The following is a 27817-nucleotide window of genomic DNA, read 5'->3' as shown; positions in this document are numbered from 1 at the left end:
GTACTGGGGAGCCCAGCACCCCAGGGCTGCCTCACCAGAGCTGAGCAGAGGAGAAGGATCCGCTCCCTGGCCCTGCTGGGACACTTCCAGTGCTGTCCATTGGGCCACCACCACTGGCCATTCTTTGATGTCTCTTGGTCAACTTGTGTCCTCCAGCCCCCCAGGACCTTTACTACCAAGCTGCTTCCCAGCTGGGCCACCCCTGGCACATCCTGGTGCCTGGAACTGACCCTTCCCAGGAGCAGGACTTTGCATTTCTCCTTGTTGAACTTCACGAGGTTCCTGTCAGCTCATTGTTCCAGCCTGATGAGGTCCCTCTGGGGTATCATCCATTCCTCCCCCTCTGGTGCCATCTGCAAAGCTGCTGAGGGTGGACCCCGTCCCATCACCCAGAGCAGTACTGAAGATCGCTGGGACTGGGCCCAGTGTTGACCCCTGGGGCGCCCCACTGGTCGCTGGCCTCCCATCAGCCTTCGTGCCACTGACCCAGCACTCTCGTTCTCAGCCCTCTCTGCTCATACAGCCCATGGCCACTGCTCCCCGCAGCCACCAGGCCGCTCATTGCACCGCAGAGGGGCCTGGGTTGGTCAAGCGCAGCTTCGCTCCTCCTTTCACAGCCCCCCCAGCCAGGCCGGCCTGGCCGCTCTGCCAGGGCTGCGGTGGCACCAGCACGGGCTGGATCCTCCGCTCGGCCCAACCCCGGGAGCTGTCCCCGCGCTGTCCCCTCCAGCCCAGCCAGCCCTGCGGCAGGTTCACACCACAGCGAGCAGGAATCATGAAACCGCCTCCTCCTGCGGGACGATCTGCAGTTTTGCCCGTCAGGAATAATTAGGCTGTGCCATGAAATTGCTTTTAATAAAGTTCACACAGTGCAACTCCTTAGAAGAGTCAAATCGTTGTTTATAAATTTATTCTCAGTCCTGAGAGGCTCAGATTAACACCAGGAAAAGAAACGCTCTGTCTCAGAATTTAACATTAAGTACGAATTTTCCATAAACATAAGCAAAAGATACTTCCCAAGTATAAAGTGCACCTTTTATAACAGATTCAAAACAAACCCAAGCAACAGTAACATAATTACATTATTCTGAACAACACTTGATTTTATGCCCATAAGGGAGATAAATGCCTTTACTCTATGATGCTGTTTCTTGAAGCATAATAAGAAATTCTTTAAAAGCTTTTAAAGAGGTTACAACCCCTTCTCACAGTTATCTGGTACACCTGCAGATTGGAAATATTGTTAAAGATACGAACAGCAGAGGCCGCACCGTGTCACCCTTAGGCAGACGGGTACGTGCACGTCAGAAAGCAGCAGAGTGCAAAGCAGCTCCTGGTTATTTCAACAAGTGCACTCCGAGTACGTGGAAGCTCGTTCTCCTCCCCCTGCCTACCAGCCGCCAGTTCCCGTGATAAAAAGGGCAAAGGAAACGTAACCAGAGATGGAGAGAGCTCTGCGGTTCTCCCGCGGTGACCTCGCGTTGGGTTAGTTTTCCACAACTAACCAGTTACCCACGCTGGGCTGCCCACATGGAACACTGAGCTCTTCTTCCCCCACTTCAGATATAAAAACCCAAAGCTCATTCCAATTTCTGAGCGTTACTTAACCTTTTGCTCTGCATTTTCAGTTTTGAGGACGGGTTTTTTCAAGCTTTTAGGTTTTATTTACTGAAAGCAGCCTTCCTCTTCGACCTGAGTAAAACACGAGAGGAAAAGCTCTTCCTCGGGCACTCTTCCCACTGGACAGACATTCGGCAACACTCACGAGTCCTGCCAGTAAGGGAAAAACGTGAGAACCTTTATAGTTCTACAAGGGATAAAAAGATGTCACAGGAACAGCGACTGGAGGTCCGGGGACAAGAGGGAAGGGAGACAAGACCGGAGGGTCCGCGCAGGGCCCGGCCGAGCGCGGTGCCGGGGAACAAGGTGCCGCGTCCTGGCAGCGCCGGGGCCGCTCTGCCCTCTGCGAGCGCCCAGCGCGGGCGGGTTTTGTCATTCAGTGTAACAGTAAAAATATAACATTCAATATAGCATTCGATGTAACAAAAATACACTATAAAACAACAAAAAGCTGCATGGCACTGCAATGCATTGTTATGGCAATAAAAACCGTAGTCGCACTTACAGCAAGAGGCCTGGATCATCAGCAGCTTTTTGAATACCAGAAAAGCAATCTTTGGTACTTAAAATTCCCTTCTCCCCTCATTTTTGTAAATGAAATTTGTTCTGCTATTCTTGAAGATGCCATCGATGGTTATTTCAAAGTTCTGTGTGTCAGAAGCTCACTCACTGCTCTCCTCCCTGAGCTGGAAGTTCCTCTGCTAGTTCATGTCATATCACAATCATCTGAGGAAGGGATCGGGACTAGAAGGAACAGTAACGTGTCTTCAGCACTTCTCGTAACAATGATGAATTGCAATTTGTAAAATGGCTCTTGCTGCACAGTGCCCATACATTCAACAATGAGAAGTGAGTTTGTCCTGCTGTAATAGGTTAATTTTTAGAACTCTGTTTGGGATATGCACTTTGTTTAAGTACCCACATTAAAACCTACTGTATTGTAAAATGCATTTGTGCATTCTTCCATAAATTCTTACAGTCCATCCAACCGGCTTTTAAAAGAATCGGGTTCACTCATTTTCTGAAGAAGCGGACTGAACAGTGCAAACATGAAAGGGTTACTTATCAAAAGAAAGCTTTTGTCTGCATGAGTGCTCAGGTGTTCTGTGCTCATCACATCTCGCCTTATTCCAGCTTCTCTTCATTGGAGTCAGATGAGGGGCAACCACATCACCATCCTGTTATTAAAAGTCAGAAAACATTCATGATAATACATTCGCTTTCGCTTTCTATCCTAAACCAGGGTCAAAAAACCCAGTATCAGACTTCACAGAAAAAAATAAATGCAAGGTCCTAGAAGCGCTGTAAACGGGCAAACACTGAAGACTGCACATCGGGGATGGAAAGCGCTGCAGGTCAGTGGCTGCGTCTGCTGGGGAGGAAAGAAAATTCCCCGTGTATCTGAGAAGCCTTCACCACTGGCAGCTCTGCTCCCTGAACTACCACCAGCACATCCAGAACATCAGCGGGCTTGTACCTTGGGCATCGGTACGCAAGGCAGAAACATCATGGAAGTGTTTCCTCTGACTTTGCCACAGTATCTCGTTTAAAACCGTTGCAGTCTCCCAGCTGCGGGTGCTGGGTTGTGCCTTTCACAATCAGACACATGCTGGTGCAGAACCTGCTGTGGCCTGAGCCAGCGCGCCTACCCTTGTCAGGTACAGATGCAGTTCTACTGCCCACACACCGCACACAGACGAGAGCAATAACCTCTCTAAGTGCAGACCTAACCTGGTGAGACACATTTCTACGTTCTGCAACACGCCAGGGCTCGCCAGATGGATATGCCTGCACGGGAAGAACCTGGCTGTAGGATACAACCAGACCCCACAAGCTACAAGGAGAAAATGCTTGCTGTTTGATCCATTGGCAAAAAGCCCTTCTGAAATGAACAGCTCCCAAAAGATCAACGCCAGAAGTAAGACCTCAGAATGAGCCTCAAACAAGTCGTTTGTGCCCACAGCTGCAGCTTCAGCACATAACAACACTCATCTACAGGGGATCTCTCACGTCAGAGGATGTAGCTCTTTCCCCAAATGAGACTTGCAGGTCTCTCTAGCAAAAAAGAAAAAAGCAAAGTCAGGGATATTAACACACTTGATAGGAGGAAACCTGCATCTGTGAACTGCTGAGTGCCTGTGGATGCTAACTTCGTTATAAAAACATGACTTTTCAAACCACATAAGTTAAACGCATTCAAGTCCATCACTGTTTCAGTGAAACTAAAGCATGCTCAGATGCAAGACGCAGTAAAACCGGGAGCTAGGTTAGCGAGGAGTGGCTCTGCCACAAAGACAAGGCCTGAATGTCAAGTCTTTTAATGAAATAGGAAGCTTATGGACAAAGGTGAAACGCTCCAAGAACAAGAAAAATAACATGTGAATTTCTTACCTGTGGTTTGGTGAAATTATTGTCTATACACCACTGAACAAAATACTGTTTCGCAGCCAAAAAAACAGCTGGATCTTGATTTTTGCAATAAACACGGATAACCTGCTCTGAAAACGTCTTGGGTAAAATCCTTGAAACCTTTGGAATAAAAAAGAAATAAGCTTTAGTATTTCTTGGAATATAAAGTCCACTGACCTTCTGTTTTTTTAATCTGAACATAAATGGCAAGCGGTAAAAAAATCCCACTACAATCCATGAGCTTTATCCAAGCCAACTGTATTATTCTGAGACTCCCAGGGTATCCAACACTGTTCATATGCGTATGCTCATATGTCATCTCTCCAGATTGCCGCAGCACAACGAACACAGAAGACCTGCAAGGACATGGATTCCACAACCTGTCCACAACTCCCGCAGGAAGGGCTCCCATGGCAAGCTGTGGAGAAGATGCCCATCAGAAGCCAGCTGAGCAAAAGACAAGACTACCTGATCTTCGTTGATCGTAATGGTCTTGGAAGAACGACCCTTGCAAAAGAAGCGAACTTTGTCAATGGGATTCTGGTCTTTCATTCCATAATCCATATTGATAACCTTGCATGCAAAACAGAGAAAATGACATTTGTTCATGTTTGTCTTTAGTTTTCTCACAATAAATATAAAAGGATAACACACTATACTTCTGTAAATAACACTAATCAAATAGAACAGTAATTAACAAATTATTACTTAATAAAACAATCTTGGATTTGCCTTTTATATCTTTTCTTCTACCACCATTTGCTCTGAAGCTGCCAGGTGAATATTCACGTTAACACCAACTGGCTCCCAGTCATGCTCTGAAACGCTCTGGTTTCAAACGGGGAGCACGTTGGGCCCTGCCAGCCTGTGTCCCCAAAACACAACCCACAGAGGCAGCAGTAGAGCTTACAGTTTTCAACAAGAGGTTTAGACAACATCATTTACATCTGCTCGGTACACCAGCAGTCCTGTGGTCAGCAGAGGGGAGCCCACTTCCCCGTGACTTCCATTTGTAGGACTGGGAAAGCGCAGTCAGCTGCTTTAAAGCTAAATAACCTGCAACAATCTCACCCAGCCTGGTGTGGATCTTCAGTGCAAGGGAGCTTTAGAAGCGGTTTGAGATGCGCTCTGTGCAAAGCCATTCGTTAGCTCTTCCCCAAGTTACCCAAGAACAGGGTTAAGCTATTGAAAGCCTGCAGGCTGCTCAAGCTCCCTCCTGTCTCCGGGTCCTTCCCTCCCACCAGCGCTGGCTGCAGACCGAGCCGGGGCAGCACGGTGCTTCACGCAGCAGACAGAACGCAGCGGTGATGGCCACCCCGCAGCGGGGCCTGGAAGTCACCATGCCCGTTATCCTCCCCCCGGCCTGTGGTCTCCGTGCCCCACACCCTGCAGCAGTGCGGCCCCACCTGCCGACTTTAAACCCTTTGCTGAACCCCAAGGGTTCCCTGCTGCTCCTTTTCAGAGTGGGGACAGCCACGGGAGGACACATTTGGCACCGGGAGCAGAGCCCAAAGACAGCCCAGTCTGTCCACAGGCCCTCCTGCTCTGTTCCTAGCGCCTCGAGCTGAACGGCTGGGACAGCATTAGTGAGGCAGTCCCGGGGTTTTGGCTTTTCAGTTTGAAAATGTATTGTAACTTCTCTCCAGTTTTCACTATGGTACGCAGCGCCCTCTGAACCCTCTCTAAGTGATATTTACATCAACTATGATGTCTTCGGCCTTTATCTCCACATCTGGAGGATTCACTTTTGGCTTGGATTTAGCAAAACTTTCCTTCAGTTCATTAGTCTGAAAAAGAGACAGTAAACTCAGATTACATTTATGCACTATCATGCCTAGACCAAGGCAAAAAATACATGACGGAACGTGTCACTAAGCTGAAGCTTTCATTTCCTCATGGTTTGACAGACTCCTCTTGCAGCAATCTGCTGGTCTGAATCCTTGTATACCTTAGCCGTAAGTTTCCTAGCCATTTTTAGAAAAAAAACCCAAGCTTATATAATTAAGAAGACCCAAATACCAGCAGCCTGTGGGGGAAGAGTTTCACACCTGATGACAGGAACAGAGCGGGGACAGAGAGAGTGAGAGTCCATCCAGGGTGCTGAGGTTGCCAAAAAGGATCTCGTCCTCTAATAAAGCTTTTATACCTATACAAACACCCAAGGGACAAACTACATCTATAATGTCATTGATCACTATAAAACCAGACAAACAGAAACAGCAAGCTCTTTGGAAGGGATGGTGACCTGCTTCAAAAGCTCAAGTTGAAACCCACAAGGGGCTTTTGTCTGGTTTTGGACCTGACGGAACACTCCCCGCCGACTGCCCGGTTCAAGGCAAGCAGAGCAGCGCGGTGTGCAGAGCAGCCTTCACAGAAATGCAGAAACTCTCATGAAGAGCTGTGGCTGGGCAGCAGAGAGAAGGTCGCCTGTTCACCTTTTCCCAGGGTTGCTGTGTCCCGGGGAAGACGCAAGATTCCATGAAGCAAGACTTCCTGGGCCAAGCCAAGACTTTGGGAAGCAAAGCTTCAAATGCAGCACAGTGCAGCCAGGAGACAAGTCCAGAAGGGAAGAATTCACCTGGCAGCATTTTCTTTGCTGATTTGTCCATTGCAAAGAAGAGCAGGGAATATCACACGTTGCCACGCCTGGCCACGTGTGGTTTGCTGTGACTCAAGAAGCCAAGGCAAGATTTAGAGTGAGAGCAAACCCAGAGGAAAGAATTGCCAGGAGGCAACCGGCAGCCTGTTTGTAAGCTCTTTTATTCCTGTGCTGTACCAGAATGTATACATGCTAACTTTCTCCTTTCTTGGTGGTGTTGTTTGCTTGCCTTTTTTTTAAAGTTACCTCTTCCCGTTTGCATTAACTGGAAACTCAGCTTTGTACTTCAGAACTCAAGCTGTTTGGGATGTTCTCGGCTCTGGCCAGCTTGAAGCTGACAAAACTGGACAGGGTGTTGAGCAGCTCATTGCAGGGGATGGACTAGATGACCCTTAGAGTCCTTCCTAACCCGAACTCCTCCGTGCCTCTGAACACAAGGCCACTGCAGCCTCCTGGGGAGCAGAACAGCCTGTCTGGCCCCGCCAGCACTCACCTGCAGCACGGCAGAGGCGGCTGAGCACCCAGCACTCCTGCACCACAGGAGGAAAAGCTCCCCGAGTCCCTCAGCTGAGCATCAGAAGCCGCAAAGCATCGGCTGGACACGACCACGGAGCCCCAGCAGCCCCGGCTGCCTCCAGCACAGCGCACTGCATACACCGGGTAACTCACCCCCTGCCCATCTCCTTGTCGGCCAGGCTGCCTATCCTGAACTGCTCCTCTCACCCTGACAATCAATGTACAACCATCTCATGTTGTGCTGACCTTGGTCTGCAGACGTTTTCTTTCCTCCTACTTTTTAATACAGAATCTCTTAACACTCCTTTTTCTTAGCCAAAGAACACAAGCAAATCTTCTCTTCAAACAAAGATGAACAGAGCAGTAAGACATCTAGTCGTCTTTCTCTAACCTTTTTCTTTAAAAGAGCTGAAATTATCTTTATCAAAGCTTTACGGATACAGTCAGCCACGTCCGGAAATTTGCCATGGAAAATTGTAAGCATCGTGGCTGAAGTTCAGAGACAATTAACTGATGATCTGGTAATGTGGACAGCACGTTACAAGAAAAGCTGAGCCATCTGAAGCAACATCAGCTCTAATACAGCACTATTTTGAAATAAGACAACAGCGGTTAAATCGATGCCTGCTGAGTGCTTTGCAAAGCAAACACTAGAAAAAGACGTGCATGCTCATGCCAAGTTACAATTTAATACCATGGAAGTTATTCAGCTTCATGTTCTCAAAGTAAAGCACACAAATTATGATTCAAAGCAAAAGTGTTCCTTATTATTTTGACATTTTAATGAACAAAAGTTGATAGTAATAACCTTCTCAATCACTGGACTCTATCAGCTTTTTATGCAATTTTGTGTTTTTCAGAGAACAGGTTTTTCTGGAAATATTTCTGCAATAATTGAGTTCGGAATTTCAACCTCTCGCCATTCCGCTGGCTGTTTGTAGATAAAACTCTTCCCAAGTTCCTATAATATGTTTCACGGCTCAGCTACATAAGGACAGGACAACTTTTGCCACTATTTTAGGAGCAGCAGTTAGGCAAAAAAACCCAAACAACCCCAACCAAGCAAACAAACAAAAACCACAGAGACAGAGAAACAAAAGCTGGTCAGCAACTTACAGATCATTTTTACAGGGACAGAATTCAGAATTCAACCAATGGACATCACCTTTGAAACGTCCTTCTTTGCTTCAGGTCGAGTCTCTCCTAAAAACTTGTATAACTCACGTCGTTGTATCTTACGCAGAATTTCTCGTGCCTCCTCCAGTTCTGGGCTACTCGAGTGCAGAATTTCCAGGTAGATGTTATCTGCCAAAGTTGCACTGATTTTTGTTAAGTGGGTCAAAATCCAGTGTCACAGCAAAACGCACCAACGGGGACAAAGGTTAAAGCACCGAGAAAAACTGCTGGTTCAGGAAAGACACTCGCGCTCAGAACAACCGAACGTACTAAATCTGACAAATGAGAAGCCACTCACAATACAATCTTAGATTATCAACTCCTAACTGTTGTTGATGGAAAACCACTGTTCTCACCCTTGCAACAAAGGTTATCGTTTACTATTAGTTGCTTCCTCTCCTTGTTTAGTAGAACACCCTGAACCGAGCGCTGGCGCAGGGACAAGGGCACCACGCCTTGTACAAGAATAAAGTCCTCCCGTTAAACCACAGAGTTTCTCAGATTTTGGACGCCAGCACCAAAATCACCGCTCCTGTCCCCACATGACAGTGAACACACCGCGTGTTTCCCACCAGCAATAACAGCAGAGAGACACAAGTTTCTTTTGATGTGGCTTTGGAGCAGAAAGGTTATTTCAAAGTCAGGAACTTCCCCACAAGGAACAACAGACTAAGACTGAGGGATGAGATAATGCAGGTGGAACAAGCAGCCCATGACCACATCCATGGTGACAAGGAACGGTCTGCTGTCTCATCCTTTACTACAACTAGGATTTGCTGTCAAATTAGGAGGCAACAAATTAAAAACAGTGGTTCTTCACCCATCAGGGAGGAAAGGCAGGGAACTCCCTGCTGCAGAACCTCACAGAGGTTTATTACTTGCAAGAGGCAACTGGACAGTTTCACAGAAACACCACTCATCACGGACTGCTGAAAACAAGCCCGTGGCCCTTTCAGAAGCACCCAGGTTGCAACCACTGGGGGCACAGAATAAAGTGCCTTGGTTTAAGAGGAGAAAACCACCCTCATCCTTCACTGTCCACTGTTCCATCTGATGTTGGCACATTCCTTGCATCACTAGTGTCAGAAGGATGGAGCCAGGGTCTTCTGGTGACAACCAATGACAGGACAAGGGGTAATGGGTGCAAACTGGAACACAAGAGGTTCCACTTAAATTTGAGAAGAAACTTCTTCTCCGTAAGTGACAGAGCCTGGCCCAGGCTGCCCAGGGAGGTTGTGGAGTCTCCTTCTCTGCAGACATTCAAACCCGCCTGGACACCTTCCTGTGGAACCTCAGCTGGGTGTTCCTGCTCCATGGGGGGATTGCACTGGATGAGCTTTCCAGGTCCCTTCCAGTCCCTGACAGTCTGGGATTCTGTGATCACTCTCCTTGCTGTTCAGCCCTCCTGGTTGAACAGGACAGCCCTGGCAAGCAGATCCTTGCTGCAGGACATGGCAGGAGGCAGGACAGCCCTGCTCTGCTTGCCCTGAGCTGTGCTCCTCTCCAGGGACCGCAGGCAGCGGGCAGGACCGTGGGCCCCTGCTGCTAACTTGCCAGTACGGCTGATCTCACAGAGCAGAGTCCCCAGGGAACAGATCCCAGCCCACAAAGAACCTAACCTCAGTTCTTGCCTTTCTGCCCAGCCTTCCCCAGCCCAACACTGCGGCTCATGCTCTCCAGCAGCTCCTGTCACTGGAAGGCAGCCCCTGCTGCTCCCGGTGTGGAGGGGCCGGGCAGCTCCTCGGCCCAGCGCTCCCTGCAGCCCCCGCCATGCAGCTCTGGTCAGGCTGGATGTGGCAGGTGAAGGGTTGCCAGCAGAAGGTCTTCAGCATGACACAGGTCAAGACATATGGGATCCTCTGCACCCTCAGCCTCTGTCACCTTGTCCCTGGACCCACGGTAGACATTCTTAAGCCTCTCTGTTGCAGCAGACAAAACCAACACACCACAGCGGTGGGAAGCCGTGGAACTACATAACAGCGGACAAAACACAACTCCAGCCAGCCTCTGTGAATTCAGTAATTTCTGTTTCCTCTTCACAGCACTGAGCCAGACCTTGAGAAATGGGAAAACATCTCATGTCTCAGCTCTTGTTTGCTTCACTCTGTAATCACGCTGGAGTTCTCCCGCACATCAAGCAGGTGCTGCTCTGTGTACTTATTCTACAAGAACCACTCTCACAAGCGCCTGTCTGAGCAACCAGAAACTTTCAGCAATAAATTAAGTTGCTCATATATTCTGTTTTCTTCTGTTGTATTTGCAAGCAGGGTAGCAATGTCTGAAGCAAACCAAATTGCAGCCCTTTGAAACCTGCCTCGGGGTTCCACACCACACCACACCACACGTACTCCTCTACCTGACGCAGCCGGATGTACCGCTCAGAGCCCACTGCCATCCGCTTGTGACAAGTGCAACAAACCCGGGCGTAGGCAGGACCTCCTGACAGCACTGCTTGCAATTATGTGGATTTGAATGTGTGTGGAATATAAGAAGTTGGCGCTTCTCTCTCTCAACATGAAGGTAATTTAAACTAGAAGGTCTTGCTCTCCCAGCAAGATCTGAGAGCGCGTAGATCAGACTCTCTGGGCCTTTCCCACCACCTGTGCGCAAAAGCAGCACTTGAGAGGCCGAGTCCCAGGCAAGGACCCAGCTGGAAAACCACCATTCTAACAGGTACTCATGTTCTTTTACTTTAAAAAGATTGCTGAGAGCTCATACCAGTTAGCTTAGTGTAGGCTTCCATGTCCTCCATTGCTGTAGAAATCTGGTACAATCTTCCTCCAGAGCCTTCTATTTTCCAGTATTTGTCTGCTTTTTGAAAGGCTTCTGTAATCCTATTTTGAGACAAAATTAAGCCTTAAGGAAAGCATCATTTTGAAACACCTTCTTGCTTAAGAGTCAAAAAGAAATGCATTAATATGTTATAAACAAGACAACAACTGAAACTGCCTCCCAAGCACACAGCAGACCCTGACGGCACTGCCATGTCCTAAATCCACTGTCATTGCACGTTTCAGCAGTCTTTCCATTTGCTGAAAAGAGGTTCAAATTAGACTGCAACCTTATTTCAATGAACGAGCAAGTACACTTGGATCTGCTTCAGACTATGAGCTTAACATTACTTAGACAAGTGCAGAAGAACCTGCAAGACAATGACCTGCTCACTCAGTGCCCCACAGATGACCATATTCTACCACAGACTCATTGCTCCAGGAGTTAGCCCAGAGAATACAAACCACTGTAAAGGTAGAGCATCATGGACATGTGGTATTTTCAGGTGGGAAAACCTGATGTTCTAAAGATCAAGTTCTTCCAGAGCTCTGTGCACCTCTTCCCATGTCCAGCTCGTATGCTCATGTGGATAGGCTGTTATAATTATGGTAAACCAAGAACTAAATTTCTTGGCTGTTTTACTCCTCACAAGCAGCAACGGTCTACCTTAGCGTTTTAAGTCTGAGTTTTAGAGGGTCACTAAACCAGAAGCTGAAGTACATGAAATGAAAACAGTCACAAATCACCCTTGTACCCTGTAATCCTCTGTGTTCCTTTTTCCCAAACTCAGCAGATGATTACTCACCAGCCAAGATCCTAATGAAAATATTTTTGGGGGATACTACTATTTCTGCTTTTCAAGAACAGCAAAAAGAATAAAGCTATAGGGAAACTCCTATAGGCATCAAGAGAGGTACAAATGCAGGTAGCCAGCTGAACTGGTCCTGAACCATTCCTGCTGTGGCACTGCATGACTACAGTCAGGCCTCAGCTGAGCTACACTAAGCTTGTCTGTCACTTCACACTGTCAGTAACATTAACCTCGCCCTGTTAACCGGCCCATTTGAACTAAGTGGCCTCTAACTTGTAGCTGGAAATTTGACTGCAGCTGTCAGCAGTTAAAACAGCATAAGCACACCCTGGTCCTACGCTTTTTCAGGGCTTTAGCAATTTTCCTCTAATTGAATTTCTCTTGGAAGGATGTTGTTGTCCTGCTCTCTCTTTTGTTAATCACGGCCTCTATGATACCCTGAGCCTTGACGTAAGAATTGGGTTATATAGCCCACTGGTTTTTATTGCATGTCACACCTTATTGATTATCTGAACACTCAAAACAGAGATACAGTTTCAATAATTTAAAAACAAACGGTATGCAAGAGAAGGAAAGTATAATACTTGCATTATTTCAATGACGTTGCCAACCTTGTGCTGGTACGCTCGCCGGTGCAGCAAATGCCGTGTGTTGAACATATCATACAGATTTTCAGCTTCCTGAATAGAAACAAACCAACCCAATCACCTTTTACTTTTGACACTGCCTGTCTCAGTTAGAAAACTAAAGCAATCAAGGAATCAGATGAGTTGTCTCCTCCTGTTTGCAGCATAGAGCAGAAGGGTTATTTTTCACAGTTTACAAATGCTGAAGCAGACCTAGGCCGCTGCAGGAGAGCAGAGACCCAACACTGACCCCAGCCAGGCCTCCTGCGTCTTTAGAGCCCCTTCCCAAAGCTGCATTCCCCCCACTCAGAACACCTGGAGCAGGATCATGCACAACTGGTGGTTTTGCAGACCCTCCCCTGGAAGGACCCACCACGAGCCCTTCCAAACAGAGACCTGTTCTGTGCCTCCTTTCCTTAAACCGGGTGCTTCTGAGAATGGCTCCCGGAGCAGCAACTCAGGCTGAAGCAGCGCGGGGTGGGCAGCCCCAGCAGCCCCTGCCAGCCAGAACGCAGCTGCGCCGGGCCCGTGGGGGCTGCGTCGGGCCCACGTGTGCTGTGCCAGGCCCGTGGGGGCCGTGCCGGGCCCACGTGTGCTGCGCCGGGCCCGTGGGGGCTGTGCCGGGCCCACGTGTGCTGCGCCGGGCCCGTGGGGGCCGTGCCGGGCCCACGTGTGCTGCGCCGGGCCCACGTGTGCTGCGCCGGGCCCGTGGGGGCCGTGCCGGGCCCACGTGTGCTGTGCCGGGCCCGTGGGGGCTGTGCTGGGCCCACGTGTGCTGCGCAGGGCCTGTGGGGGCTGTGACGGGCCCACGTGTGCTGCGCAGGGCCTGTGGGGGCTGTGACGGGCCCGTGGGGGCCGTGCCGGGCCCACGTGTGCTGTGCCGGGCCCGTGGGGGCTGTGCCGGGCCCACATGTGCTGCGCCGGGCCCGTGGGGGCCGTGCCGGGCCCACGTGTGCTGCGCCGGGCCCACGTGTGCTGCGCTGGGCCCGTGGGGGCCGTGCCGGGCCCACGTGTGCTGTGCCGGGCCCGTGGGGGCTGTGCTGGGCCCACGTGTGCTGCGCAGGGCCTGTGGGGGCTGTGACGGGCCCACGTGTGCTGCGCAGGGCCCGTGGGGGCTGTGACGGTCCCACGTGTGCTGCGCAGGGCCCGTGGGCGCCGTGCCGTGCCGCTGCCCCCCACACAGGCTGCGCTGCCGCGCGCTCCCCGGCTCACACGCGTCGCTTACCTTGTCACGGGTACAGATGACCTTCTGGTTTTCCGTTTCGCAGACCCGGATGAGTTTAAGCAGTCGTTTATAATCAAAGTTATTCTGGATTCCTAGGTGGTGGCAATCCCTAAAAATATTCCACAGAGTGTTTAGCAACGAGAGCATGCTTGTAAATTTGATGGCACTATTTTGATAGGAATTATAATCAAAAGGAAAACTATAGGATTTGTACCTTGCGAAATAATCCCATTTGTCAACGTCAATGCCATTCTTTTTGTTAGCCACTATTTCATACAGGAAACCTTTCTCCTTCGGTCGCCCACGGTACGGCCACTGACAACAGGGGAGCCGAGAACAGGAAAAAAACAACAAACCAGAAACAACATGAAATTTAAGTGTGCAAACAATGTCAGAAACATTTTTTTAAAGACAGTGGGAATATACTTTGATTTTGTCTGTGATAAACATCCAACACTGAGGTAGCAAAGAACGCAAAAGACGATAAAAGAGCTTTCAGAAGCTAAGTTGGGCATTAGAAATCCAGAACTCGGGCTTAAGCAGCTGATTTCCTAGAATATCAGGAAGAATAAAAGCCACGTACATAAGTATTTTGTTTCCCAATCTATTAAAGCAAAGCCTGCAGCCAAAAGAAAATAAATGCACAATAAAGAGGAGAAAAGGTTGGAATCATTTAATCCTCGGGACTTAGTTAAACACACAAACATGTCTTGCGGTCTTCTGCAAGCAACTGTACAACTTTACAGAAGACTCTTAAAACAAACATTTAGATGTTTTAAACAAAAGTTGTTTCAACAGCCAGCTACTTAAACTCCTAACCCACAGCAGAGGAATAATTCAGCCATGAGGCAAACAGGAAATCAAAGCTAAACTAATAAGATACAAGTTATTATATTCTTGAAAAGGTAATGATTCTTCAGGTTAAAGAAAAAATGCCAGAAAGCGGCCTTGAAATTCTGAGGGTGGAAAACATTGTATACAAACAGATAACGGCTTGGATGTTATCAGCATTACAGAAATATTACAATTCATATGAATAAGGATGGAAATGTTTGTAAGCAGCGGGAAGAGAGCACACCACGGGTAAGGAGACTTTACGCTGATCACAAAGAGCTCTGCTGCGGGGACGGTGTTCAGGACACTGGTACGTCCAGCGCACAAAGATCCTGTTGTTCTTGTCCGAACCAGCGCCGCAGAGGAGCCTGCGCTCCGGGGGGACAGCACGGCGTGAACCACCGCCAGCGGCACAACCAGCAGCGCGGCAAGAACGGTGCCACATGCCACCTACAACACCCTCCTCCTGTTGTCCTGCTGGAAAACAGGCACAGAATCCAAAGGAGAAGCAGACCAGGGGTAAGAACCCGGCACAAGATCAGTGGCAGCAGCAGGCAGCGAGATTTGTGTGCAAATGAGCACGAGTGGGTAAAAATCAACTTGCAGACTTTATAAATATCCCCTTTCTATAGGATCTCAGAGTGTATTTTATTATGCTCAGCTCTCTATGTCATCAGAGCACTGGAGCTCACATGGCAGCACCGCTCACTCTTACGGCAGGAAATAACGGGTAAGTGCCAGCATTCTGGTGACTTGTTTGGGACAATATACAAATTCTAACTAGGACCAGACTGTCATGACAGACCTCCTGCTGACGGTGCTTAATTCTGGTAGTAACTGAATGGATGTTCTTGAAGAGATGACAGGAACTGCCGAGTGTAAGTAAGGAGGACTTAATTCTTTCAGAGTTGGAAGGATTAATAATCAGAACCTCTTCTTTGTCTCTTGAGGCAACACATTTCTTCAAGTCTTATCCCTGCCTCTGTGTATGTTACTGCAATAAATCCAAACATTATGCTACTGTCATCAAAGCTGATGTGGCTCTGGCAGCTGGGCCATGGTTTTGCATTGCTCTTTGCATCATTTCTGCCAGTTCACAGTTTTGTTACTCTAAACTATCTCCACGTTTTCTTCCTGCAGCCACCTGAAAGCATGACTACCCACTGATCCACCTTCAGGTTTCCAGTACATAGGCTGCTATCCCAACCTGGTCACCTCAGGTTTCCATTAAAAATTCAGTTCTACCAACCTAGTTACGGTGAATTAGGTTTGCTAAATACAAATAACATTCTTAAGCTCTCCGCTGATCTGAAGACTCTTGAGGTAAGAGCTTCTTGGGAAGACATAAGCACATAACACAGCGAAGGCACCGCCTCCGGCCAGCACCGCAAGGAATAAACGCTACACCTCTCCAGCACCTCTTGTGCCAGGACTCTCAGAACTCCATGGGGCTACAAATAAATAACCAAACACAGCAGAAGCAAAATTAACTGCTCTTTCAGTAAAATAGAAGACATTTATTGCGATAACCACAGGAGCAGTACAGTCACTCACCGGATTGTCAGAAGCAGTTTCATCTATGGGCCCTTCTATTTGTTCCTTGATGAAGATCATGTCTTCTTTCAGGACAAGATGATACGACTCCATGACTTCTTCTAGGTTATTGGAAGCGATCAGGTGCTCAAACATTTTAACAGAAGCAGTTTCATGCTTTGAAAAATAAAAAAAAAAGCCTAAATGTTGCATTACAAAGTTTAAGCATCAGTGTCCCAGCTGCCCCCTAACACCACAGCACTGCCTGGCAGGGCACCTGGGCACCGTGGGGTCGAAATGCAATAGCTGGGGGATTCTCTGTTCATTTTGGATAGGAAATCAGCCGCTCCAGAGTTCAGAAACACCCTCTTCCACAGGGAGCTGCTAATTGTGTATTTTAACAAACAGCAGTAAGAGAGTTACAATGCTGAAAGACCAAATAACCACTTCTGCTGTGCCAAAGACTGACAAGTTTACTCAGCTGGTTTTGCTCAGTGATTACAAGCAGAGAGAGGCCCGAAAGGACTGCGTTACAACTCATTCACCACAAACAGCCCTTGAAACTCTGTTCAAAGTTTCTGAAAGGCTGAATTCTGAACACTGTATAAAATATCCTGGACTCAACATATTAAACTGGAAAGGAAGCTCCCAATTGGTATTTTGCATCACCATGAGATGAGATGACGACACTCTGGGTTTTAATAATGCCGTCAAAATGACGCTATAAGAAAAGGCTGGATGATTCCTATGTGCTCACAAGCACTGGCAGTCTCTGAAGATGAATTATTCTCTCTTTAAAAATTACAGTTTTCTATCTGTACTTGAACAGTAAAAAGTCTACCTTCCATTTCAAATCTGGACGAGTGAGCGGAATAAATCTTCCATCGAACATGTGTGAAAATGGCCCATGACCTTAAAAATAAAGATTACATATGTTTAATCTGAGACATGGTTGTCAGTAAAAATATTTTGAGCAAGCAAAGGACCTGGATTCTCTTGTATTTGACTTGATTCAGCTATAGCGAGTACTTTCCTAAGACACCTTTAGTACTACTGCGCTTAACATATCGAGTCCCATTACCTACGACAGGCAAGTACAGCAGTAACACCCAGCACATTAATTACTCTATGTCACCTCTGAAGAAAACAAGTAGTTATAAAATAATTGTAACAATTTGAAAGGGCCACTGATTTTCACTCTGAAATGTTTTAAGAGACCTGAGGGCATCACAGAAGGAAGCAGACACTTTGGCCACTGATGGCAGAACTCCCAACACACATGGAAACAAGACAACAACCAGCTGAGAGCAGCTACAAATTCAGCAAGCGGAGCTGCCTCTGCAGGAAGGCCAATAATACCTGGGGTGGGTTAGAAGGGGGTGGTCAGTAGGTCAGAGAGGTTCTCCTGCCCCTCTGCTCTGCCCTGGGGAGACCACACCTGGAATATTGTGTCCAGTTGTGGCCCCTCAGTTCCAGAAGGACAGGGAACTGCTGGAGAGAGTCCAGCGCAGCCACCAAGATGCTGAAGGGAGTGGAGCATCTCCCGTGTGAGGAAAGGCTGAGGGAGCTGGGGCTCTGGAGCTGGAGAAGAGGAGACTGAGGGGGGACTCATTCCTGGGGATCAATATGGAAAGGAGCAGTGTCAGGAGGATGGAGCCAGGCTCTTCTCGGTGACAACCAGTGACAGGACAAGGGGCAGTGGGTGCAAACTGGAACACAGGAGGTTCCACTTAAATATGAGAAGAAACTTCTTGATGGTGAGGGTGGCAGAGCCTGGCCCAGGCTGCCCAGGGAGGTTGTGGAGTCTCCTTCTCTGCAGACATTCAAACCCGCCTGGACACCTTCCTGTGGAACCTCAGCTGGGTGTTCCTGCTCCATGGGGGGATTGCACTGGATGAGCTTTCCAGGGCCCTTCAACCCCTGACACTCTGGGATTCAAGTGTTACTTACCCAAATCATGACAAAGCCCAGCGATTTCTACACAGAGGATGTCTCGCTGAGTTATATCCAGTTCTGGTTGTCTCTCTTTCAGCTCACGAACCAGGCATCCTGCTAGGTAACCCACCCTGTGCAGGGGGAAATATAAAGTGAATACAGTAGTGTTTCAGGCTGCACAGTCAAAGAGCAGATCACCTGTTCTATTTTGCTCCATGAAGTCACGGCCCTTGTCTGTACAACAAATACTCAAACCCTAACCTGCAAGAGAATCACACGAACAAACTCTTTCCTGTAGTAGACTTTTAGTCATCCGCAACACATTTGAAAGCAGAAAAGCATGAGACACCATGCTCAAAACACAGAGACAGCAGCGAGCTGCAGCATCTCCCAGGGCACAGGCCGGGGTAGCTGTGCGCAAACAGCCGCGCATCGCAGACCCCGCGGCTTCTGAGCAGCCGCCGAGGTCACAACAGTCACCAAACCACCTTGTTCTTCTTTCAAATCGCTACTTCAACAATAGCTTATGACAATTATTTCCCCTTCCTTTCATTCATTTTAGATTCAACATTTAATTTCACTGAATGGGATGCCCTGTTCTCATGATACAAGACCAGCAGGAACAAACACAGGGCACATACTCCTACAAGCTGTTTACGAGTTCTACACCGACTTCCTTTTCTATTTGCCTCAGGAGTCTCCGTGCAGAACATCCCAAAGCAAGAGAAGGTCTTATGAGACGCCAACATCTTTTATTAGACCAAATTTTACTGTCTGGAGTTTTTTTACTAGACCAATAAGCATACAAATTTCACTTCTTCTATTTAAATGCTATAACAATTTTCAAAATGATATGCAAGTTGAGAACAACTGTCCTAAGTTTAACTATATAGATCAACTGAACTGTTTAAAAGAAAAGGTTGTTGATATCACCAGAGTTTTCAGGTTCCTGTTGTGAAAGCTTTGTTTGTATTCCTCCTATTTTTGTCTTTTCCTGTTTACCAGACAAAAGCAATCCCAGCTTGCCTCACTGATTTGACCCTTGTGCAATAGCCATTTGCATCCTGTTGGTGTCGCAAGGCTGGGGAAGAAGCCAAACTGAGCCCACAGTATTGCAGCACTAACAAAAGCAACTTCAGGCTGGCCAGATCACCTGAATAAAAAACACTGACTCATTTCTCTGCACCTTTAAAACAAGCTTAAATTCGTCATTAATCAGCTTCTCTGTGGAGTGTGAACGACCTAGCAACACTGGAAATCCCGGTGTCCACCACCTGCTTCTTGTTAACCTATTTTACAGCCAACAGCCTGACAATCTGCCACCGATTACACACAGCATGCGTAACTACAAATGCAAACATTACAGATAAAACGGGGTTTAGCTGCCCCAACAGCACAAGGGGATTACAACTGTCTGGGAAGTAATTTATAGCAGCCCCAGTACCCTCCCCAGTTTTATGCTTTAAAACTCAAATTTTGATCAGAGAGAACATAAAGCACTCAGAGGTTTTAATTAACATTATTAACAGAAGAATGGGTGGAAGAAGAAATGTAACATCGATCCATCTTGTAGGTTTCTTTATCTGCCTTTACGAAATCAAGTTCAAGGGAACAGCCTGGACTCTCACAGGTTATCCAGGAACAGTTATGGGACCCAGAATGCCACCACAGCAGCTCTCCCCAACGCCCCTTGGCTGGAGCTGCACGTTAGTGGAACCAAGCTCCGAATGCACCACCTTACCCTATGGAGTGTTCAAAGCGGTTGTGAGAGGCTCCTGGAAACACAAAGTAAGTGCCACCCAGCTGCTTAATGTATCGGAGGCGCTGAAACTGAGGTGTGTCGATGATGCGGACAAGAAGGGGATGTATCTCAATGTGCCCATGAATTGGATCGTTAAAAACCTACAAAGGCAAAACAACAGTGGGATTAACATTTGAAATTCAACGTTGAAATGCAACAGGCACCAAAGTAAAGGTTGTCTAGAAGGATCAGGTATCTGCTGGGGGAAGGGGGTTGTTTTGTTTTCTCCTGTAAAACAGCCATGTCCTGCCTGTCCTACATCAAGATTTATCCTGGAGAACTACTTAAACATGACATCAAAAAAGGAAAAGCCACATATTTCAGAAGGCGAGGGAATGAAAGTCAAAAACTCTAAAAATGTTGCCTGCACCTGTATAATCCCAAAACTTACCACTTGAGAAAACCACTGTGTTTCTTAATCTGCTCCTCCAGTTAATGCAGGGTACTGCAATATATGTCCCCGATATCCCGTAAGTGCTTTGTTCAACATTGTTCATGTTTTTTAAAACCAAGTGAAATTTTGCAGGGTGGAAATTATGGTTCTTATCTTTTTCATACAACAGTGCAAAACTCAAGTGAAATAAGTACTCCCTGATCAGCTCTAACATGCATTTTAGGAGACATCTGAGTAACTGCAGTGACTTAGTAGAGAAGATAAGCGTGTGTTTAGCCCTTGCCTCACAACAGCAAATAAAACCGTTTCATCACACACATCTCATGGTAAAATACTGAGGCGAATAAGGTTTCCCTGTGTTCTCTGTGCTCTCGGTCACTGAGCTGACAGGGCTCCAGCAGATGGGCACGATACTGAGGAATGTGTGCAGCCCCGGAGTCAAACCGGCACACGCAGAGTTAAATGCACCGAGTTAAACCAGCGCGCAGGGAGTTAAACCAGCATGCATCGCTGGGAGGAACCACTGGACATGGCAAACAGTGCAGTGAGGACTCTGCTAACCCAGGCCTGGGGCTAAACTAACACAAAACCCCAGAGGGGGCTCTGCACAAAGAGATGTGAAAGGGGAGCTTCTCCACACACTTCAAACAGCTCATCCTCTCCTTCGGTCTCTCACAACCGCCAGGTGCCCACATGAAGCTCTTAACTGACGGTTTTGACAATTTTTCTGGTTCCTGTGGTTTTTCAAAGGCCACCACAACGGAGGAGGAGGGTGGGAGCCGCTGCTCCGTATGGCAGCACCGCAGCTGGCACCAGCACCGGGGGAGGCAGAGCGGGGCGCCCGTACCTTGCTCTCGTCCATCAGCTGCTGGTGCAGGCTGTTCAGACACGCCAGCACCTTCAGTCTCTCCGCAGGGCGGCTGGGAAGGAAGAAAAGACATTGAGAGCAAAGTTTGCCACACATTTCCCTTTACAATTTGCAGTTTGTATGGAATTACTTGTGCAAATTCACAGTAGTCTGACGTTCGTTGACTCTTCTATTTCTGCAGCTTTTTCAGAAAAATATTGAAAGCACTTATCTTTCTAAAGTAGAGAGGGGAGAGAACAAATAGCTACAGAAGTTTTCTGTAGAGCAGTTAAGTGCTTCGCCCACTTATACAGGTCCAAGAAACAGAAACACCAGGGAATACACAATTTTTTCATCAATTCCTTTTGGGGAAAGTCACATTTGGGGATAAGTCCTTTAAATGTATAGGAAAGACAATATCCAGTGCCTGAATAACTGACATTTTTTAAGGCTGATAAACTCCTTAAACTAAAACGTGAAAGTCCTAGTAAACCATTTCCATAGAACTTTCAGTTAGCCAACTCTGTATTAAACACAGCTTGATTTTGCCAAATTAACTTGGATTTTACCCAAATTAATTTCAACTCAAACAGCAGAGCCACTGGAGTTTAAAACACAATTTGCTGCCTTTTGCACCCTCCAGCAGTTAACCATCCCACGATCGGTTTTACAGCAGTAAACAAAACGTAATGCCGTTAATCCTAGCAATACTACAAAGAATAAATAGCAAAATAGTAATGCTATTAATATAAAATGTCAACTATTAGCAAAAAATGAAGCTAGATGCGCTGCACGTTTTCAGATGAATCATTCAATAATTCACAGTCCCTAAGATGTTAAACACAGTGATGTGTGAGCTGCTGGTGAGCACTTTTTGCCTCAACCGCTTGACCGCACTGGGGAGCTCTGGGCTGCGGCCTCCGCTGCTCCACGTCACAGCCTGAACGGCACCACCTGCGCGGACCACGAGCGCACCAGGTGACACCGGGAGGTGACGGTGGCTCAGACCAGCGCGGTACCTCCCAGCCGGGGCAGCTCTGTCTGCAGGAGCGGTCACAACCCCCAGATACCGACTTACAGGGGAGTTCCTGAAAGCAACGCTATTTACAGGGCAAGAGAAGGCAACAGAAGGACCACCAGCACCTGCCCGTCCTTCTCACTCTCTTTGGTGTGGTGGGAGAGCCGAGGAAACCAGCTAGCAAACCAGAACCCTGTGCACACCTATCCTTACACCCCCAGGAAAAGCAACTGCAGCTGCTCTTTGAGCTTTGTCCTGAAAATGGGAACAAGAACATTCAACTGTTGCTTATAAGAAACGTGTAACTTTCCAAGCGCAGGCACAGCCAGCTCGGGCAGGACCAGCACTTGGGCACCACGTACCTCCACCATCACCCCAAAACCAGCTCAGAGACAGCAAGGTCAGAACCAGCCTGTTTCCAGCCATCTACAATCATTTTACTTCTATGGAGAGGTTCTCTCTCAAGACGCTGAACATGCAGAACCACACCTGGACTAGAGCATGTTTGCTCCAGCAGGCTTCAAAAATTCATCACCCACACTTGATGCAGAGAAGTGGGCCTTACATTCTTAATTACAACGGAGGTCTTCCGTAGGTATCACTTCAAAGCACGCTAATAACGGAGGTCAAACACCACAACCGTGTTTTTGGATGAGCTGTTATGGTCATGCAATAGACCTCAGGTAACAATTGTCCGAAGGACGCTCTGGGTCACTCAGAGCACATGGGATAGGACTTGATGAGGCCTTGGAGAAGGTGAAGCCGTGCAAACAGCGCCCGGTGTTAAGTGAGGGACAGCCCTGCTGAGCACAGGACAGTCTGTTGGTCTGAACCACTTGACTACACCTTTAAATGCCACAAAAATTCAGGAGTGAGGAGAAAATTTAATGGGAAGTAGCCAGGTATGTAAGGAGGAAAACATGTGGGCACCTCGCATCTTGAGAAATTGCCAATGATGGCAACTACACGAATGGCAGAGAAGGGACAGCTTTGTCCTACTGCCAGGACAGTTTATTACACACCTGCCTGTGCAGACACAGAGCCCGCTGTGCTGCTCTGCTCCAGAAACTCCCCCAGCAGGGCCGAATGAAGCGGTGCTGACACAGCACAGTGTGACACTCCTGTGGAGTCACCCGGGCTGGCACAGCACGGTGTGACACACCTGTGGAGTCACACAGGACAGGCAGAGCACAGTGTGACACACCTGTGGAGTCACACAGGACAGGCAGAGCACAGTGTGACACACCTGTGGAGTCACACAGGACAGGCAGAGCACGGTGTGACACACCTGTGGAGTCACCCGGGCTGGCACAGCACAGTGTGACACACCTGTGGAGTCACACAGGACAGGCAGAGCACAGTGTGACACACCTGTGGAGTCACCCGGGCTGGCACAGCACAGTATGACACACCTGTGGAGTCACACAGGACAGGCAGAGCACGGTGTGACACACCTGTGGAGTCACCCGGGCTGGCACAGCACGGTGTGACACACCTGTGGAGTCACACAGGACAGGCAGAGCACGGTGTGACACACCTGTGGAGTCACCCAGACTGGCACAGCACAGTGTGACACACCTGTGGAGTCACCTGGAACGGGCACAGCATGGGGTGACACACCTGTGCAGTCACCCGGACTGGCACAGCACAGTGTGATACTCCTGTGGAGTCACACACAACAGGCAGAGCATGGGGTGACACACCTGTGCAGTCACCTGGAACCGGCCATGGCTGCACACGGGTGAGCAGCACAAGGGAAAGGCCCAACCAGGGAGGCTGCTGTAGTCATTGCCAATCAAAGAATGAATCCCGTCAGCAATGCTGACCTAAGGACGTGTAAATCACTGCACCAGCTTCGGGTCAGTCTGCTCCTTCAGCAAAGAGCGATCTCTAGAACTCCTTATCAGGAGCTCCTGCCCTTGCAGTTTGAACATCCTGGAAGCTGCGCAATCAGCTGGGTTTATATCTTGAGACTGTCAGATAAAGTGTCTTTTAGATGAACTTTGCTCATTATAATACTAAAAACCACATCTACAGGAGCAAAGACCCATGTGAAAACCCTGACCCGCGAGCACGCACAGTCCAAGAAAATGACTGTGTAAACCATGTCTATGTTACTAACCAACGGGTGTGGAATCCTGGAGAGGTGCCAACCAAAATCGAAAGTATAAATGTGTACATGCTGTGAAGATTGTGTGCTAGCCTTTCATCACCTAACACCCGACACTGCACAGTCTTGTCATAAAACGATACCTTGACCCTGTGCGCATCATCAGCTGCTTGCACCCCGGATAAAGAACTCTGCTTTTGGGACAACGCAGGGGATTCCCCACCTGTGGCCCATGCGTGTTGTCTCCTCGCCCTGCATCCACAGACACTAACCCTGGGCTTGGATTTGGCCTCCAGGTGACAAAGCTGCTGCCAGCGCAGTCCTGGGTGACTGATCACCTGCATGTCACCACAGACAGCTCTCCATCCTCCTTCAGACAGGAAACAGCAGGCGATTTTTCACCTGGTATCTACATGGTAAAACCGCCTCAACCAAGCGACTGCACACAAATCATGTGTTAGCGCTGTGGTTTTCCAGGGCCCTGCAGCCACAGTTCCCCAAGCAGCCATGCTGCTGGTCTTTGAAAGGAGAAAAAGTGACTCTTCCTATCCTTTCCCCTCTACCACTCCGTGCCTTGCCCACACCCTCTCTCACACCACAGGTGACTAGGATGAGAAAACCCCTTTCCTGCACCTACTAGGAACTTCTTAGTTCAGAGAGGTCAGCCGCACAGCCTGCCTCACCAGCCGTATCTAGTATCTAACAGGCTGCACACAACAGAACACACAGCACTGCCTGCTGGGGTGGCATCCTGAGCTCTCCCCTCGCTGTCCCCAGGAACAGCAGAGAACTGAGGATACACATTCGTTACTGGCCCATCACAGAGACATTATGAAAGTTGCTGTAGGATACAGCGTGCATTGGAAAGACGCACGCAAGAGGATCGTTCTCTACTGCAAAGTTGAGATGCTTTTAAAAAAGCAGGCGGCTCTAGCAACTTCTCACCCAACTCACAACGTCTTCAGCTTAACAAAAACAACACATCAGATCTCACTGAAGAAAACACCCTACAGAAGAAAACCCACCAGCACATCCTCCCATGCCCAGCACCAGCGGGGAGCTCTTTGCCGCCCGTGCTGGTTGCGGCCCTGCCAAGCTCACAGCACCGCGCGGGGGCCGCTGTGTCCGACCGCCCGTGTGGCCGCCTGGTGCTCAGCCAGCGAGGTACTAAAAGCCACCAGCCTCGTGGCAGTCTCTAAACAGAAACTATAGATCTGCCCATTATTTCAATTACACGATTACCTTATTGTAGTGGCAGAGCCCCCCCCCCCGCCCCAGGGGGATGGGGTTGTCGCCAGCCTGGCTGAGAGGTGAAGCCAGAGACAAAAGAGACTAAAGGAGCACCATTAGAAGGTAATAATGAGTGAGCAATCGCCGGACACACGCGTGCAGAGCGCTGGCCAGTACATGCAGCCTATCATGTTATTGTATAGTACGAGTTACAACCAATCACGTTGTTGTAAGGCGCGTGGACAGGGCAGCTTTGCTATAAAGCCAGCCCGGTCCGACAATAAAGCGAACTCTGTGAACATCCCATTGGTGTGTCAGGTTCCGTGGCTCGCATGGATAAAGCAACACCTTATACTTCAGAAACAAATAAAGCCTTTAGATCCCTTCCTCGTGATACTACACCCTTTCTACCTGCACACTGCAAACAGCTTCTTCCAAAGAAACCCCAAAATACTGTAATGACTCCTGCCAACGTCTTACCTCTTCTGACGCGCAGCGATTCTGTCCTGACACCTGCAGTCACACCAGCTTTTATTCCTCTCCTGATGGCCACACACCCAGACACCTGATGCCCACACCCACACATTTCGACATGAGACACCTCATTCTGTCAACTTGTCCTTCACAAGTTGCGAGGGCAGCCGGGATTTCTGGGTACAATGGACATGGGGCCCGTCGGCCTCAGCACGGTGTGGGCTCTGACAAGTCTTGAGCCAAGGAGCCAACCTGCAAAGCACAAAACCCCAGCAGACAAGCACAGCCCTGCGCTTGCGTTCGCCGGCCAGGTAACCACGCTCCGAACTGCCTGAGGTCTGCTAGTGGCATTAGCAAATAGCTTGAGTGGAGCAGACGGGTTTTGAGGGAAATTTGGAGGAAACAGTATAAACAACATTAGCAAAGGAGTAAAGACAAGACATTTAAAGACTAAGAAGTGCCAGGAGAGGTTAACAAAACCGACCCCAGCGGGGCAGCGGAGGGGCAGCGAGACCCTTCCCGCAAAGAGTGACAGTACACATTTATACTCTGTTTCAGAAGAACAAGAAAGCGCACTTCACCACCAGAAAAATGACAAGGTTTGGGGACCAGTTCGTTCCCTCACCGCTGGGAACGACCCTTCCCATGCTCTCGGGTGACTGCTACCGAGCTGGGGTCACACTGCCCGCTCCCCACAGCCGAGCGCCACGGCAGCTCACAGTGGCCACTTAACTGTGCCATCAGCCCGCAGGACACACAACGGAACCTGCCTCTGTATGCCCGCCTGTTGGAGCAGCCACACCAACAGCAACGTCCCAGCAACTGTTGCAACACTAAAACTGCAACACTCAGCATTTGTCTCGGGGCGATGGGTGAAATCCAGCATCCAACGCAGCACCTACTCGCTGTTTTCAAAACCGTTACTCCTGTCGTTACCAGAATTAGAGCAGCATTAACTTCAGGCTGAGAAGAAAGTTCTCATCAAAACCCCTGGAGTTTATGCTGGTGTTCTCACAAACACTTAAGAGGTTATTGTGCTATGAACAGTATTTTCATTAAAGCTTTTAACAGAGTGTTTTCACTTCTCACGGTTACTGGACAACCAGTTTCTACACTCGGGATGGTGCTGGCTGTGCGGGCATCAGCAGAGGAACCCAGAGCAGCCACACAGAGCCTGCTCCACCACATACACCCGTTCTCGCTGTCCTTACGTCCAAGCTCCTGGGCGCTTTGTGGTAGAAACGGAACAAATTCAATCCTCTCAGGTCGGGAAACGGCATTTTCCAGAGTTCCCTGTTGCAGACGGGGCCTCGCCCGGCACAGACCCGCCTGCAGCGGCCCCGGCTGCTCCCGCACCCGGCGGGACCGCGGGGCGGGGAAGCCCTGGGCTCAACGTCCCGCTCCTGTTGTAAAGGAGAAACCGCTCCCCAGGGCGGTGGGACCTGAGCGCGGTCACACCGGCGCAGCCCGGCAGCACCGGCGGGCACGGGGCTCACCCAGCCCGGGCTCACCCAGCCCGGCCGCCCCGCGGGGCCGAGCGCCGGTTCCCCCCGCCCCGGCTCTCACCAGACGCGGGCGATCTCGAGGGCGCAGGCCGGCAGGTCCAGCAGCATGCTCCCGGTCACTCCGCTCTCTGCGGGGGCAAGCACGGCGTGAGCGGCGGGGCCCGGCCGCCCCGAGGCGCCGCCCGGCCCCAGCCCCGGCCCCGCCGTTACCTCGGAAGCGGCGCAGCAGGTCGGGCTCGCCCAGGCCGCAGTGCGAGAGGTGCTGGCAGAGCCGCTCGGTGTCCCAGCGCCGCGGGTCGCAGCCGTCGGCCATGGCCGCGGGGCCGCGCTCGTGCCGCGCCCGCTTGGCGGGAGGCGCGCGCCAGCCCGCCGGGCTGCCCAT

At 49.3% G+C, this 27817-nt stretch overlaps 1 protein-coding gene across 2 annotated transcripts; it reads right to left on the bottom strand.

The window, feature by feature from the left end:
- Positions 1 to 879: 879 nt before the first annotated feature.
- SAMHD1 (SAM and HD domain containing deoxynucleoside triphosphate triphosphohydrolase 1) lies at positions 880 to 27817 on the bottom strand. Of its 2 annotated transcripts, XM_065849728.2 has the most exons (16): positions 27646 to 27817; positions 27497 to 27563; positions 21099 to 21171; positions 19798 to 19958; positions 18072 to 18187; positions 16963 to 17033; positions 16143 to 16298; positions 13969 to 14069; positions 13755 to 13863; positions 12492 to 12583; positions 11039 to 11154; positions 8310 to 8449; positions 5727 to 5816; positions 4498 to 4602; positions 4012 to 4149; positions 880 to 2798 (listed from the first exon to the last, which is right to left on the bottom strand). In XM_065849728.2, exons 1-16 carry the CDS (start codon positions 27815 to 27817, stop codon positions 2679 to 2681), a joined length of 1827 nt encoding a protein of 608 aa, XP_065705800.2. In that variant the 3' UTR covers positions 880 to 2678. The 2 variants fall into 2 exon arrangements, with proteins under 2 accessions (XP_065705800.2, XP_071671526.1); XM_071815425.1 differs by lacking the exons at positions 27497 to 27563; positions 27646 to 27817 and adding an exon at positions 25937 to 27423.

The sequence above is a fragment of the Patagioenas fasciata genome, chromosome 16, assembly GCF_037038585.1.
Source record: "Patagioenas fasciata isolate bPatFas1 chromosome 16, bPatFas1.hap1, whole genome shotgun sequence".
In the NCBI taxonomy this organism is placed as follows: Eukaryota; Metazoa; Chordata; class Aves; order Columbiformes; family Columbidae; genus Patagioenas; species Patagioenas fasciata.
This window is presented reverse-complemented; position numbering and strand designations above follow the sequence as displayed.